The sequence below is a fragment of the Eleutherodactylus coqui genome, chromosome 3 (genome assembly GCF_035609145.1).
Source record: "Eleutherodactylus coqui strain aEleCoq1 chromosome 3, aEleCoq1.hap1, whole genome shotgun sequence".
NCBI classification, from domain to species: Eukaryota; Metazoa; Chordata; class Amphibia; order Anura; family Eleutherodactylidae; genus Eleutherodactylus; species Eleutherodactylus coqui.
Genome location: NC_089839.1, coordinates 281,128,197 through 281,145,982, shown reverse-complemented (window position 1 = coordinate 281,145,982; position 17,786 = coordinate 281,128,197). Strand labels below are relative to the sequence as shown.

The 17,786-nt window shown below is 46.5% G+C and overlaps 1 protein-coding gene across 3 annotated transcripts in view; it reads right to left on the bottom strand.

Moving 5' to 3' along the window:
• Nucleotides 1–17,786, bottom strand: part of RABGAP1L (RAB GTPase activating protein 1 like) — a 332,919-nt gene that overhangs the window by 12,937 nt on the left and 302,196 nt on the right. For all 3 annotated transcript variants that reach the window (XM_066597506.1, XM_066597507.1, XM_066597508.1), the window contains one exon: nt 10,791–10,883. In XM_066597506.1, the coding sequence (XP_066453603.1) occupies nt 10,791–10,883 (93 nt within the window). The remainder of the gene's footprint in view (nt 1–10,790; nt 10,884–17,786) is intronic.

Here is a 17,786-nt window from a genome sequence, read left to right as displayed (position 1 = left end):
GCCTACCACTACATCGGGGTCGGGGCTGCGGCTGCAATTGCAAGTGCCTACCACTACATCGGGGTCGGGGCTGCGGCTGCAATTGCAAGTGCCTACCACTACATTGGGGTCGGGGCTGCGGCTGCAATTGCAAGTGCCTACCACTACATCGGGGTCGGGGCTGCGGCTGCAATTACAAGTGCCTACCACCACATCGGGGTCGGGGCTGCGGCTGCAATTGCAAGTGCCTACCACTACATCGGGGTCGGGGCTGCGGCTGCAATTACAAGTGCCTACCACTACATCGGGGTCGGGGCTGCGGCTGCAATTGCAAGTGCCTACCACTACCCCGGGGTCAGAGCTGCGCTTCGTTATCACTGGGACACTACAAACTTCAGGCAAGTAGTAATCTAACTTTCCGTGTACGCTAAGGATCATTGTCTAGAACACTTCTGCTAGTTTTCTATTACACATACTAATAATTGCTACGACATTAATATAATGATATTCCAAATTAATTTGTGCCGACGCTACAGAGATGCCAACGTGTCAGGAAGCGCCAGGCTTGTGTCCCTGGGTGTGATGCACAGGGCTGATATCTATAATCTACTATATTCGTTCCTTGCCGGTATCAACCAGGACCGAGGGGGCATTTTAGGGGAAACGAGGCACAATGTGGGAAAAAACTAAGATGCATGTTTCAAGTGTTATACTTCCTGATCTACTTAGAGATACAAAAGCGCCCCAAACCTCAATCTTGGGGTCACAAAAGCGGGTGCGTGCCGTATGCAGAGCGGTGCCGGTCCCACTAGACAGAGGAAATATCAGGGATTCCCTGATCCAAGACGTCTTTATAAAACCGGCTTCACACGGGCGTATTTGCGCAAGCAATACGCAGAGAATAGAACCCATTGATTTCAATGGATTTGTTCACATGCACGAATTTTACGCGCGCATTTCCATTGTGAAAAAAAAGGCAGCGTTCTCAATTTTCTGCGCATTTGTGCTCCAAAAGTCCCCAAAAAATTCAAAATGCGCGCAATATATGCAAGGAGATGCGTCAAACACCGTATAGTTGTGCAGGAAGAAGTGACATCTGGAACTCGGACTAATTAGCCATTTCAATTGGAGCGTTCTTTTCCCCGTGCGCAAATGCGCATGCCATGTGAGCGGAAGAAGTGGAGTAAAATACAGCGATGCACACAAAAGGTTCAGTCTACAAAAAAAAAAAACTCGCTTTTTGCGTAAGTGAAGGGGGCGTACATAGGAAAGTTCCAGATGATCTCAGCAAATACAAGCTGTGTCTCGCGCACCGATACGACATTTGCAATAGTTTCAATTGGAGTTGTTTAAAAAAGCCCAAAAAGTTCTTCCTGAAGCGGATGAGATTTGGTAATAGTGGGACCATGAGAAGCACTGCTACAGCATATGGCAGAAGGATCCAACACCGAAAGCTCAGACAACACATTCTACCTGCACAGACTGGCGATAGCTGATATCCCGGAGGAAGGCGACAAGCAGTGGGAGCGGGGACTTACAGCAGGGACTTACCTTACCTTCAGCCACACAACATGCACCGCCTGATAAGACACCAAGATCAGAATGAAGAGGAGATCTGGCTGGGCTGGACTCTGGGAGGCGGCTGCTGATAATGATAACCTGTGCTACTGATCACAGAGCAGCGGCCAGCAGGGGGCGCAGGAGATTACCACTAATGCACAATCCTGCCCAGATAGTTTTTGGAGAACTGCAATACCCCAATAAGCTTAAGGGCGCCCACCCACTGGCGTTTGCGATTTTTCCGCGGCGTTTTCGCGGCGTTTTCGCGGCGTTTCCGTTAATTTCCATTGACTTTCATGGGTGCATTAGGAGAAAAATAAGGACACATATGCAACTGACAGTTCCTATGTTAAAAACGCAAACGCAACGCAAAAAAAACGCCAGTGGACAGGAACACATGTTATCTCTATGCCTGTGCAGGAAAAACGCAAAACGCAGGTAAAAAAACGCCAGTGGGTGGGCGCCCTAACTGGGGTATAAAGCACAAAAAAAGTTTACAAAAATGCTCAGCCAGTACAGGGGGACTACAAGTGGATTTACAAAAAGGGACAACTATTGTCCAACTAGTCACTGACACGTAAGTGATAGTAGTTCTGTGCAAACATGGACAACCACCATTTGTTCACTAGGCCCTTCATTTCAGCTCACCTAATAGGCGATGGTTGATTAACGCCACCCTCCAGGCCTGGGTGTACAAGTATGGCTGCACCAGCTTCTCTGACTATCATACATTGGTGGTCTAAGACGCTGCACGCTGCTCTGACCTGACGGGGGCAGCACTGGTCAATCCAAGCGGGTGTAGTGGCTTAGACTAATGAAGCGTCCTAATACACAGGTGCCATAGGGTGCGTTCACACGTGCAGGTTGTGTTCAGGTTTTTGGACGCAGATTTTGAAGACAAAATGAGGAGTGGATTCAGAAATAGAGAAATTGTATCTGTTTTTTATTTTTTCTCCCCTTTTTTGATCCACACCTGGAAAACTACATCAGGAAACCTGCATGTGTGAACCTCGGGGTGCCTTCACATTTGCGATCGCGATATCGCTGCCTTTTGTTTTTAAACGCAAATGTCAATATGACTTTTTAATGTTAAAAACGCATCGCACAAAAATCGCAAAGGCATCAATTTCTGATCAATTGTTTAATAGATGGGAACATGAGAAATCCCACTAACTGAAGCCGACTAAGGCCGCCTGCGCACGAGCGGATTTACATTTCGGAATCTGGAGCAGGCATCCGCCTCCGGAATTCCGCAGCAAATACCGCCCAGAGCATCCTATGGCAAAATGCGATTTCCTTAACACAACTGGAAATCGGTTGCGATTTTCCGCTTGCGGAGGAGAAATCACAGCATGCTGCGATTCCGTGCAGCTTCCGTGCGAACAACTTCTATTGAAGTAAATTGAAGCAGTCCGTCCTGCGACCCTTCCGCAATCATCATTGCGGAAAGGTCGTGGGATTGGCGTCATCAACTAGCGATGGCGTGGAACAATCTATACTGCGCATGTGCGCCAGCCGGTATATCTACAGCACAGATATAAAAACTGCGGACAGGTACATGGGGGTCGCTGGCTGGCACAGGGTCAGATTCTGCTGTCCGACCCGGACGTGTGCAGGGGCCTTAAGGTCCTTTTACACGGGACAACTGTCTTGATGTGCTGACAGCCGTCTCAAAAATGATCGCTTTTATACGTTTACACAGGAGTGATAGTCGGTCAGTGAATGCAGGCAAAGTGCGCTGGGGATGTCTTCTGGCCGGCCGCCTACATTCGGAGTAAACAGGCAGGCTTCTGTAGATGAATGACTGCCTGTTCACACGAGCCGACAGCTGTAGAAGTGAGCGATTCTTGCCAAACTTTTGACAAGTTCAGATGCAGCAGAAGCCTCCGGGCAGATCTGCAGTGAAATCGCGACAAAGTCCACAAAGACTCCCGTCCCTTTCACGCCGCACATCGGAAGGGTATACTTTTTGTCAAGAACAAAAAGACTATACCAAACAAAAAAAAAAATGCAAATACCGGACCAATTCTGTCTTTTCTAAAGGGAACTCTCAGGATTAACGTATGCATGGCATCTTCCACAAAGACACATGGTAAGAGCGGGTGCCCGGGCGTACGTGTGCAGAAAACAATGCCATCCCTCAGGAATACAAAGTCTGTACGTTATAGGGAAATCAAGCCAAAAAGCGTACTAAAAACATGGCATTAGAAAGGCCTTACCTGCTCCGACAGCCACCCGAGTCATATGTGTTGGCATGCTTGGGTCACATGAGTACCCGGGCGGTGGGGCGCGCACATGCAGATAATCACCAGCCGGGAGAGTTTGCTGAGAGATCGCGCATATGCTGTGCTGTTATTTCCTGCCATTGTGTGTAAACCTCACATGACCGACCCCGCCGCGTCGCTTCTTCAAAAACAATCATTAAAAACAGCAGCAATTCTGCTGCATAGATGCAAACGGGCAGAAAAAGGCCACTTTTAGTTAATGCAACTGTGCTGAAAAGAATGGATTTTATGCTAAATGTCATTTATTAACCTTCCACACTTTTTCCAACACCTACAACATAAACGTAATTGTCGGATGACTGATGCGCCAGCGCTCTTCCGCTCAGCAGTAAATACACCAGGTATAATCTGCTATGGGTCAGTGAGCTGCACCACATGCTAAACTGCAATAACCTAGTTCAGAGGTCCCCAACTCCAGTCCTCAAGGACCACCAACAGGTCATCTTTTCAGGATCTCCTATGGTAAGAACACCTGTGGCAATGTCCGAGGCACCGACAATAATTACATCACCTGTGCAACACTGAGGAAATCCTGAAAACATGACCTGTTGGCGGTCCCTGAGGACTGGAGTTGGGGAACCCTGACCTAGTTGCAGTACTACTTGGCGGTACTCAGTATCAGGCTTTATTCACACGAGCGTATATAAATCGCGTTTTCATGGCCGACCAATATACGCGACCATCTGCGGCATTGGTTTCCAATGCATTTGTTCACACGGGCCAATGTACGGCGCGTAAAAATGTTGCGCTGTAAAAAATGGTTCTATCCTTTCACCGATATATGGCGGCGGCTCCCATAGACTTCTGTGGGAGCTGAAGAAAAAGAGAGAGGCAGTTTAGCAGCGTCCAGCGCAGGGAAAAGCTTACAGGGGCCTCTAGGTAGGCATTGGAAGTCATTCTGAGGATTTATGCCGACTGAGGGATTTCCGGGGTGTGGCGTATTTTTTCGCTAAAAACGTTGCTCATGTTTGCGTAAATGGACGAGAAAACGTTAATTAGGCACGACATTCGATTGCAGAAAATCAGCCATTCATGCAAATTCACGGCGCGGATGAGAGAACGCAAAAACGCATTCACTGATGTGAAAGAGCCCTTAGTCGGTGTCTGATAGGCCCATACTGTCGCAGTCCTGAGCTCTCAGATTATAATATTCAAGCATATTTACAGTGTTTGCCAGTTACTTCTAAAGTTACTGTATGTAGAAGTGAAAGGCGAAGGACACATTTGGGGGCATTTTTGTGGCATTTTTTTTTGGGGGGGGGCTGACAATCATTTTTGTAATAGGGTTTAGTTAACATTTTTGAGCCATTTGTCTTCTGCAGCTTCTACCTACCACTGTATATAAAAACTGCAGTCCAAGACTCCATAAGAGATCAGTCAGGGAGGCTTGCTTGATGACTCAGGGCCCTTATACAAGGAACCATTATCATTCCGATTCTTGCTGGATCGCGGGAATCTGAACAACACTCGTTAAGTGTAAACGCTGCCAGCGACTGAAAGATGAACGATACTTCATTCACTTATTGCTCGTCCGGTTGCTGCAGCCATAAAAGTCAATCGACGATCGGCCCGGGTGAACAGGCAGTCGTTCATCTATGGACAACTGCCTGTTTACTGTGAGTGGAGGCCGGTGACTGGAGCGATCTCCAGCCCACTCCGCCTCTCTTCACTGAGCGATTACAGCCGGGACGACCGAGTGTCCGACAGTTATGCCAAGGTAAAAGGACGGAGGTATATATGGTTGGCACAGAGTTCGCTTGTGCAGCCTGTTCATATAGGCAGATAAATCGCTCGCAAATAGCTCACATTCACTCTACCAGTGAATGAGAACGACTGAATGATCGGTATTTAAGCCGAATGATAACTGAATGAGCCAAGGATGTTGTTCATGTTTGCATAAAATGAAAGCTGAACTATAAGCAAATGATAGTTCATTGTTCGATTGTTGGCTGCGTTTACACTGAACCATTATCATTCAAATTCGAACAATTCAGTGATATTTTTTTAACCCTTATCTCTCCTCTCCAGCACTTTATCAGCCAATTTACAACCACAACAAAGATAGTTGTGGTTATAAATTAAGTGATAAGAAAGTGAAGGAGAAGTGAGAAACTTTATGGCCCTTTTACAGGAGCCAACAGTCACCACCGCTAAGGTCATGCAGAGCAAGTTCACTAAAAGACTTATCGCTGGATCACAGGCTACTCACTCAGCGCTACTGCAACGGCAAAGTCGAGCGCGACAAAGTGAGGGAGACCATGGGGTTTGCAGAAGGGTTGTTACGGGTGGCTCTGTGGTCCCTCCCGACAGTGGCACTAAGGGTGCTCTACTCGAGGGTTGTGCAGTGGCCCAAAGAACGTACCATGGTATGCTTAACAGGAAGGCCTATATTGTCATGGCTGATGCCAGTACTCCAGCGCCTGACTACAACCTCCCCTAACTGCTCACTGCCTCCTCCTTATATCTCCTCTTCCCCTTCCTGCACTTTCTCTACTCCTCCCACTCTGCATAGGGACCCGTGTTGCCGTTTTCCCGCCCTTGTACTCTACACCAATAAATTTGAAGCTGACTATCAGCCAATAGGACACCAGCTGACATCAGGGCAAAGCTCTAGGCTTAGGGGAGAAACAGGGTCTCTCTTACGGATGGCACCTTCTATGTCCAAGGATGGCACATAGACAGGTGTTGCTGTGAGTGTTCTGTAGGACCCACTGGGCCATAACACTACACCTTCTATGTAAAGTCCGCGATCCAGCGATAAGTGTACGACAAATGAACGAATAGCGGGCATTTTTTTTTGCATTTACACATAATGATTATTACTTCAACTTGTTTGTTTGAACAAACTTTGAGCGATAATCGTTACCTGTAAATGGGCCCTAAGGCCATCAGGCAGCACTCCTAATGGATCTCCTATGGAGATCAAAAAAAAAAGAATCTCTGGAAAAGATAATCTTTCAGTGTAAACACAGCCAACAATTGAATGACGAAGCATGAAAATCATCGTTGGCTCGTTTGTAATCTTTCTGTTTAAACACTGAACATTCAGTCGTTCTCATCCACTGGTAAAGCAAACTGAGCCATCCTGTTAAAGAAAAAAGCCCCCTTAGGCCCGCGTCACATGAGCGTATGTATATTTCGGCATATACACTAAGTTTTTGCTTTTTTTTTGTGCTTGCATGGGCATATATCGTTGTATTTTTTGCGCGTGTGAGGCCTGTGCATTTGTACACGCCAAACAGAAAAAACACCGATGCCCCCAGACATTGAACAATAATGGGTGGGTTCTTTTTTCTGCACAATTACGCAGCGCATCACACATCTCCTTGCTAATTGTGTGCAGATTTGCGCATCCCCATTGACATCTATGGGGACTTTTGTGCGCAAATGTGCAGGAAAATAGAGCATGCTCAGGGTTTTTTTGCGCAAACAAAAGGCGCAGGAAAAATACGTGCACGTGAACGAACCTTTGTAAATCAATGGCCGCCAATCACTGCATACTTAAGCACGTAAATACGCCTTTGTGAAGCCGGCCTGAGGTCATAGTGTCTACATACAGTGATAGGCACCCTGCACACAGACGGAAATTCCGTGACGGGATTTCCTGCAGAATTTCCGCTTGTACCCGCATTGCAAAACGCAATCCTATGCAGACGGCCGCAATTTGTCCGCGTGAAAATACGCACGAAAAACAAATCGCGGCATTCTCTATTTTTGTGTGGGTTTCGCAGAGGCCCGCACAGAAATGTCCTTCCCGACGCACTGGCTCCGCTCTGCGCATGCATCGGCTGGGTGGGTCGGATCCCGCTGTGAGAATTACCGCAGGGGATCCGAACCGGCCGTCTGCAGGTGGCCATAGGTAGAAGCTGCAGAAAGCAAAAGGCTTCAACATTTTTAATAAAACCCCATTACAACAATAATATATATAATATCAAAATACGTGTATTTAAAGTGAAAACACTTGTGTCCCGGAGGTAGGTGTGCATTGGATATAATACATCTGAGGCAGTGTGCAGGGAGACCGACTGTTCAGGTCTGCTCTAGAAGCAGTGATTGCGCACGCGGTACACGATGGCGAATGCCATTCAATTTTATTTGCATAGAAACCGACAGAAAAAATACAAACATGGAATCCGAGGCCTACAGAAATACAGCCGGGGCCCATGCACATAAATGGGCTCCATACAAAACCTAAAACGCAGCATTCTAAGGCCCGCCTCACACGAGTGTACGCAAATTTCCGTGCGCCTAATTTCTATTGACTTCTATCAGGGACTGTGCGTACATGTGAACGAACCCCTTGGGTTCTATTTCCTGCCTATTGACCGTGTGAAGGGGCCTTGGGACGTATTTACATCATGGGACAACTATTTACCGGAGGGGGAAAAAAAATAGCGATTTGGAATGATATTGTCCCGTGACAGGGAGGGGCGGAGTGAGAAATCGCTCAGTAGTTGATTTGTTTCAGCTTGCAGTAAACTCGCTCAGCCCGTTCACAGCGAATGGAGGCCGGAAGAGATCTTCGGCGCGCTTCGCCTCCATTCACTGAACGACAGGGATACTTTACACGGGCCGACTGTCGCTCCTGTGCTCTAACGGCATCCGTGACAAATGCGCTGTCCCCATACGGTTATGTTACACTATATACGCCATATAACCATCGAAAGAGACAAAGGCGGATTCTCAGATACAAAATAACTTTATTAGAACTAATTGTATGTACAGGAATACCGCTACAGCGTTGGAGCCGCGTCCTGCGCGGGGCACACATCTCACGCACACCGCTCACGTGATCGCTCCGAGTCACACAGCGTAGACGGGGGACATCTGGTCTACAAAGACAAACTGAAAGAGAAGGGACAAGAGCTATTTAGGCGTAACCTCCCACCTTATATATGGCGTCCTGAGCCAATAGTGGTGGGAATCACGGGGGCACTGCTTCACGCCACAAGATGGCTGCCAAAGAGGTCAATAGGCGATGGCTGCACCACTAACTGCGGATTCCAGAGATTAAGATTTGGTTTCATCCTCTTCCGCTTTTACACGAGGACAGTATTAGGCCGGTCCTGATCGAACAAAGATGGCCGCACTGCTTTTCTACACTATGTATTCGCATGCATCGGTAGTCTAAGACAATACATGCTGCTTTGATTGGTCAGTGATGATCACGTGAGCAGCATTGGCCAATCAAAGCAGCATATTGTGCTTTGATTGGCCAATGCATACTAATACATAGTGTACATCAGGTAGATAAAGAGGCGGTGCGGCCATCTTTGTTTGTCCAGGGTCGCTTTAGGTCATTCCTATAAACCGATGTGGCTTAGTCCTCAGGAGGACTGCATATTTAATTGCTCTAATTCTACTCAGACCAAGTTAATTAAAGGGCTGACTGGAGCGTGACATCCATTACATCTACTACAATCAGATGTGCCAACAACGGCAAATCACAGTCAAGTGGTGCTCAGGGCTGCAGTATATAGTAATATATGGAAGACAGACCCTGGCCTTCTCGTAGTGCAGTCCGCCGCCATAGTCACAGGATGTTCTCAAACATCATTAATCCGTTTCATACTGACCCCCTAAACATCACATGACTTCTGTCTCCTTGTCGCACACAACAGGCGGCCATTTTCACGCTGTGATTTCCGTCTCTGCTCAGGGATTCTGCTTATGGGAGAAGCAATGGGGCAGCATACAATGAAAAAACCTTAAAAGAACTGCAATGGACGCCACGATAAGTCCGGGGGTGCCCGGCACTATTTGGATGGAGCGCACACGTGAACAGGGCCGAAGTTATTATATCTTATAACTGGATCCATAGAAGAGGAAACATAAGTATTTATTTTATACTACCAGCTGCCCCCCCCCCCCCCCCCCCTCAGCTCTGAAAGGAACCGAACTGCCCTGCGCAGACCCCATTGACTATAACAGGGTCCACCCGCTTTCCACCCCAGCTGTCTGGCGGTTCCAATGCAGATGTGAATCCACCCCTAACTCTAGGTTCCCACGGGACGGAAATTCCGCAGAATGTCCGCAGCGTGACTACATGGAAATACTGTGAGATTTCCGCAATGGAACGGCTGCTTCAAAACCCGGGTTTGAAGCGGCTTTTCCGCCTATATTTCGCTGCGGAAATCTCTCCCCATAAAAAAAGGAGGGCCCGCAGCGTAAACAGCGATACAATTGACATGTCGCAGATTTGAATTCCCCGCCACATGTCCGTTTCTGCAGCATGTAAACAACATTTTTGCAAATCTCATCTACTTTGCTGCTTAGTCTCAGGTTTAAAAATGCCGCCGGAATTTTTGTGCAAAAGTCCACACGGAAATTCTGCTCTGTGTGAACCCAGCCTACGTGTATCAGCCTCCCCGATCAAAACCTTTCATTCCTCCAGGATTTCTCTCGTGCTGCAGCTGGACCCTGGAATGCTCTTCCTTGTTCCATCACACTTTGAGCACAACCTGCAAACAGACAACTCCTAGTGCAATCCTCTGCCCTCTTCAGTGCCCACCAGAGCTGGCACAGTTTATGTGAAAAATGTGAAAAATTTAAAACTGCATTTGCTTCTGCGATTTTCACACGCTGGACGGGATAGCAACTGTTTCCTGTTGACTTCAATGGAAAACATTGCAGGAGTGCCGAGAATAATAGTAGATTTCCACCCCTTGTAGTCGGTATCGTAAAAAATAGACTATTGCATAATCATGTGCGCAGCCCGGGCCGCTTAAGCAGATCTACTGCCAAGTGCATGGCGGCAAAACCTTATGTAATACGTACAGCGCTGCGGAATAAGTATGCGTTATAGAAATGTAGGACAAATAAGACGAGCCCGAACAGAGGTGTTATATACATCAGCCATTATAGGGCAGACCAGGGGTTGGTGCAGTGTATGATGAAATCACTCCGACGTGGCGACACGTCATGCAATCTCTTATCTGCAACATACAAGTAGTACATCTTTCTTACCTTGTATCTCTCTATCGGATCTTCTTGCTGTAACTGGCTCTCTCTCATAGCCAGATACTCCTTTTCATACTTCTTCAGCTTTTTTGTAGGCACCTGAAAAAAAAAACACAGAATGCATTAGGAAACATGCAATGCTACAGGGTTACCACTAGGTGTCCTACTAGCCCGATGTACGGGTACGTTCAAACGTAGCAGAAAAGCTGCGGGTTCTCCACAACGGCAAAAGTTCGTGGCAAAATTTACATTAAAATCAGATTCAAAATCAGCATCATTTCGGTGCGAAAGCATCACCTGACTGGCGGCCGCAGCGCTTAGTCGTGGGGCTGCTGATTGCAAGGCGAGAGGAGCTGCAGGCCGAATTTAGTCAAAATACGCACCGTTTTCCCCTTGCGCATTAAACAAGCCCCGGAGGATCACACTTTTACATAAGTGATGCAAAGCATAATTGTATGAAAAACGTCTCACATCCACAGGTAAAACACACTTTGACAAGTTCGATATCCGTCTGGGTTTCTCGACCCGATACCGCGCTCGCCCGTGTGAATGTCATATATATTATGTGGGACAGAAAAGCTTGGTATGCTGCGCTTTTGTATCTCTCAAAAAAACGTACAAAAACTCAAATCATAAAGAAACTCAGATCTAGTCAAAAATACTTCTGATCTATGTTTGCCCAATAATACCCTTCAATGCTTTTTTTTTTTGTATCAATACCTATTGATGAATGACTAAAACGTTTTGTGACCACCCAAATGCAATTCCTGATTTTGCCACCAGATGGCAGACAATACCACTTTTAAGAACACACCTGCCTGCCTAGCTAGAGCAAGTGCAAGAACTAGAAGAGCAGGGGCACCTAGTAGCCGATTACCCCACTGCGCGGTCAGTGCAAAAAGCGCGTGCGACTGCAATAAAATACTTATAAGCAGGAATGTTAGAATTACAGGATTTACTAGACATGCACAGTAAATTCAGTAGTAGTCCGCCTGACTCACTCCTTCCGTCCTAATGACCCCTCCACGTTACCACGGAAAGCTCCTGCCATTTGCTCCCACGAAGTGTCACATTTATGTTGAACTTATTCATATTTTCCATCACCATAGTGAAATGTGTAAAATTCTCCACGCCATTATGTGTCCTAATTTCTTGCACCCACGCCAAATGTTAGGACGTACCTTTGTACTAAAGCCTCCTTAACCCGGAAGCTTTTAAACTACTGAACGGCTTGTTTTGGGAGTTTGTAGCAGTCGCATATGCTTGCTATACACGGAAGTGAATGAAACTGAGCTGCAATACCACACGCAAGCAGCGGGCAGGCGTGGCGCTGTTTTTGTAAGAAAAGCTGCCATGTTATTCAAATCCTGGACAACTAGGTGCTCGACACCTCTGTCCTCAGTGATCTCCCACATCAGCTTTTCGCGTTGGCTCATTTGCTTATCGTTCAGTCCTTCTCATTCACTTATACAGCGAATATGAAAGATCGACCGATCAGTCGCTTTAACGAGCCAACGATGTATCTGTCTGTCCAAACAGGCTGCACGAGAGCGAACCCGCTAACGATGACGTCACTCGCATGTTTAAGCGATCAATCGGCTCATCTAAAAGCGCTCTAACAGGGTACATTGCCCCTCTAGTCCCACCCTGAGAGACCCAGGGTGTAGAATGATGTGAATCGAGCGCTTCGTGACCCCAAAATCTACTGTAAGGATTTGCATTAACTGATTTTCTTTCCGCAAATCCCGAAATCGCCTCAACCTCCGGCGGTACAATAGGCCGCTGTCAGACGCCTACCTAATCTGAAGCCGAGATGTAATTAACTAAGCCAAGCGTCCGTTCAGAGCGAGTCTGGTGACAGATTGCACATTCCAGTCTAATGAAAGGATGAAATAATATATTAATAAGCGACAGAATGGCTGCATTGTGCACGGGGCGGCCAGGAGTTGGCTACCATAAAGGTCGCGGTAGGCGGATTAATAATCTGGCTCAGGTGATGGAAAACATCCTACATTTCTATATTCGTAGCATACAATTAATTGTGTTTTCATTGAACCGATGGAAAGTCGCTTGTACCCGATTATAGCTCATGCCGGATGTAACGCTGCGCCAAACTGGATGCAGGACAAAAAAATTATAATTGCTGTAGCAAAACCATTTGTATTTTTTTTGCAAGCACAGCCGAGCTTGGGGGGTTGCTTGTGCTCGCCAGAGGAGATTCCGCAGGTCCATCCTCCATGTCTACAGAGCAGACATGTAATTATGCTATACGGCAATACAGAAAACTTTTTTTTGCATACAGATCCCACCTAGCGGCATTCTCCAAGCTAACAGCTGCAGGCTTAAAGGGCCTGTCCCACTCCTATCTGTTTTGCTACAGGAAGCGTACATTATGTAGTGATCTGGGCTGGTACTGCATGTCCTTCAATAGGACTTGGCCTGCAGTACCAACTCAGGCCACTGTCCAATGTACGGAGCTGTTGGCTTCCTGCAGCAAAACAGCTAAAAGTGGGTCAAACCCTTTAAGCCTGTGACTGGTGGTCAACACCACATTGTTCTCTCTCAGGCAGTTGTGATACAATAAAGGGAAGCTGTCACAGCGATTTACTCCCGTAAAACGCTACCACCTTGAATTAGTAGTTGCCCTAAATGGTAACTCAGACTTTTTTAACTTCTCTAAATTACCATTTTTTTCTACCAGTGAAGTTACCCATCCGATATGTAAATGAGCTCTTCAGTACCACAATAGCTGCCCCTTAAGTCTGCCTCCAAGCTCATGATTGCCACCAGTGCCAACCACCCATGTCTTGCCCAGGGTGTGTATTGCCTACCACATGTGCATAATTGTACTCTCACAGTCAAGTGTGGCTTCATTTTTGGACTACATAAGGGCCTGGCAGTGATGTCAGCAACAGCTAGTGTGGCGGCATTATATGATGTCACCTTGTGGGAACTCAGCTGCTGCCGTTGTCCCCTGGCGCATGCCCAGTCATAAAACAATGCTACATCTGTCTAGGATCACCAAAAGGGCCCATCGGACGGGCGTACTTTCATGCTGTCCATTGTAGCCTATATACACACAAATTATTTCTCACACAAACAACGAAAAAATAAAAATCGTTGCCCTAATCCCATTCATTTCTACGGCCAAGAACAGGCCATACAATGCGCAGCGGACTCTCCACATTACTAGTCGAGCAACTATTGAAATAATCAGGTTGGGAGTGACCAATCTGGTTGTAAAAAATGATTGGTAATTAGAATTGAGTAAATGGGTTCTCTAAATAACTTGAACAACAGTGGAGGTGGTAGTGGCGGCCCCCAGTGGAGGTGGTGGTGGCACCCCCCAGTGGTCAGCGGTGGGGTCCAAGGTTCAAAACCCAATCAGGGTCAGATTCAGACACAGAACTCCAGCACTGCAAGGCAGCAGCACCGCACCAACACACCTGTCCTTTCTGCTCAAAGCAGAGCGTCAATATTTTGGCACTTTTTGCTGAAAATCTGGTTGGGTGGTCCAATCCGATTTAGCAAAAAAATTGACCTGATTTTACTGCCTGTCTGATCATGAATTGCTATACTACTCATCACTATAGGAAACCTTTCTGTGATTTTTGGGGAGGCTTCAAAATATAAGCCCTACCCTGAAAATACGCCACTGCTGTATTACATTAAAAAAGGAACAACTTTCCTAGCAGGCTTGGCCCAGGTCCTCCTGCTGCTGTCTGGAGCTCCACCGTATGTCCTGCAGTCCCCGTTCACCCACAGAAGATCACTTCCTTCCTGCTTACGGGATTCATAAAACCCACCTCCAGGAAGTGATGGCTCTGATTGGTTCTTGAGCGCTGCTCAGCCAATCAATGTGGTGCTCGATGAACCAATGTGATGGCTGTGATTGGTTCATCGAGTGCTGCATTGATTGGCTAAGCAGCGGTTGAAGAACCATTGCATCGTGGGATTTATGAACTGGCCAATCAATGCTGCGGCTCAGTGCATTGGAGCTCAGCGGAAGAACATGGACTGAGCCAGTTGGTAAGTATATTAAGACATCCCCCGAAAAAAGGACCTAGCGCCTCTTCTGGGACAAAAATTAATATAAGACAGGGTATTCTTTTCGAGGAAAACACGGTACTTGCTTTGGGAGGTCAAATTAATCTGCAAGGCTGACTCCATAGTGTGACATTCCCGGCATTGAGGATACACCCCACGGCATACAACATAATTAATAGATAATGATCACACTTTCATCTCCCGCTTATAGAGGTCTCGTGAGTTACTGTGAACAGCACCGATGGTTTCCCCCTTTCCCCCCGACATGCTCTTGGCTGGAGCTTCTCCCCAGCTACATGATGGTGGCCTGACCTAGATTCCAGCGAGAGTAGAAAGGAATCCTTGTTTAGTCCGCCGACACCTCAGAATGGAGCCGGTACATCTCGCTCAGCCGGCGTCACGGAACAGCTAAGCAGACGCGTTGTACCCAGATCTGGGGGGGTGAGACACCTGCTCCAAAACCTGGAGTAGTAGCAGGTGCAACTATTGATGAAAACATTGCAGATTTAACTATTTTCACAGATCAATGACCCGGTTGTCTAAAAAACAAATAATAATAAAAAGACTTTAAAAAGCACTTTTAATGGCAATGCTAATAATAAAACCCAATTTCTGTAGCGTTCCCCTTTAATACCGCCATCTCCATCAGTGACGGCTCTCTTCCTGCTCCACGTAATCATGAAATGCCATATCAGTGCTTCTAATAATACCGTACTTTATTTGCTCTGCAAATTACGCCACCGCTTCAGCGCTGTCATTCTAGAAAGCGCTTTAGGGAGGATTTGTGTTTTCGCAGCTTCCTAGCAACAGAACACTGCAGATCTCTGCTAAACTGGCTGCTCACAGACTGAAATCAAAGGCCTAGGAGAGAATTAAGGCGAAAAACAGAATTCGACTTCTCATTTAATCTCCAAGAAAAAGCTTTGGCTGAGCGTAATCTCCAGGAGAACCCTCTTCCTGCCCCGTAGGTGGATCTGTATGCCAGCGATAGTTGTCAGCCCCAAGGGCAGCTTCTTGCGGATGTCCTCCCAAGAAGGTCATATGACTCCACACTTTTTTTTTTTTGGCAAGAACTTAAAGATGAGGAGGAGTCAAAAATACCTTTTCTGCAATGCGTGATATAATGATAGACGGGGACTAATCAAACCGTCACTGGCTGCTGCTGACTACAACTCCCAGCATGCTTAGGCTATGATAGATATTTCTTCAGCGTGTAAAGAATGGTTTAGGTAAAGATGTATCATATTCCTGTGCAAGTATGTTTGGTTTTCAAGATCTTTTTGTTAAGGGTCAATCAGAAAAATCCATTTACATTAGGGCTTCCCTTAGGTAGAATGGATAGAAGTGCTCCTCATGGTCATATATCACCCCTTCCCTCTGTGAGCCCTTCGGGAAATTGGAAAATAAAGGGTCACGACTCCTTAGTAGTGAACTTTTGAAAAGTTCGGTTGGTTGGCCAAACTTTTGCAAAAAGTTCCGTTTGGTTTGAATTAGTTTGAACCAAAATCGTAAGTCCACCCGACCCTATAAAGTATTCACATATTTATTTATTTCCGCCTGATCCCCCAATTGGATGAGTATTCAGCATTCTGTATGGAAATACCCTTCTTAGGTCTCATGCACAAGGCCACAATATGCTCCGTCCCCATGTAACAATGGGGCATACTTAATCGGATATTGTATATAACTGTATTCTTCACTACCAACATGTTTCTATGATGGAAAATATCTGTAATACACTGCAGTATGGAGGCCCCATATGATGGCATACAGCGTGCCAAAAGCTCCGCAGTACAGACCTGACAGGACTGGAGTATTCGCATCTGGACTTTTATGGCATTTCCACTGGATATGCCATGAAAGTCTGTTAGATGTGGATCCCACTTCTGTGACTTGAACCCATCTCAAGTTCTGGTGCCCACCAATCCTGGCCTGGTTGAATGCGGTGGCTTGGACAGGTTGGGACGTACAGAAAAAGTGAAACAGACTTTTGCATAACTCCCATTGACTTCTATGGGAGTTAAGTAATCAGTATAGCAAGCAGTGTAGCAAAGCGAGCCACGCCATTTCCGCAGCTCAGCGATACGTGGATATGCCATGTAAGTCTCTGATTGGAACACTTTATGGCATCATGCACACAGGATTTTTGCAATGTGTTCCATAAAGTCACACTTTCCTGGAGCATTATGGTTTTTGAGAATGGGCAAATGTCCAATTGACCATTAGTGAAGTATCTATTGGACCGTTCTACAACTTGATTCACATCACGTCTGAACATTATTGTGTTTGGCACAGTAGAAACCTACTGATGCATAACTAAAAGTATCCTGAAAGTTCCACTGACCTGACATATGACGAATGTCTTTCTCGCATGGAGATGTATTGCGGTACCTTTCCCTTCTACTATATGGATAATGGAATAGACTATGCTGAACCATATAGAGGCATTCAGTAGGAAAAAGAAAAACGGAAAACTGTACCACGCAGAACACATCTGTTTTCCCAATAAGTCTTATGGGCGACATATGATACTGCATCCCCACAGAGCGGCACGTCGGAGGTACCGTGTTTCTCCGAAAACAAGACAGTGTCTTATATTAATTTTTGTTCAAAAAGGTTTAACTTTTTTACATATATAGCTGCCTGGACACTATTTAAATTGACTTTTTTAATTAACTGTTAGCAGGGCTTAAAGGGGTTGTCCCGCGCCGAAACGGTTTTTTTTTTTTTCCAATAGCCCCCCCGTTCGGCGCGAGACAAACCCGATGCAGGGGTTTAAAAAAAAAAACGGATAGTACTTACTCGAATCCCCGCGCTCCGGTGACTTCTTACTTACCTTGCGAAGATGGTTGCCGGGATCTTCACCCTCGGTGGACTGCAGGTCTTCTGTGCGGTCCATTGCCGATTCCAGCCTCCTGATTGGCTGGAATCGGCACACGTGACGGGGCGGAGCTA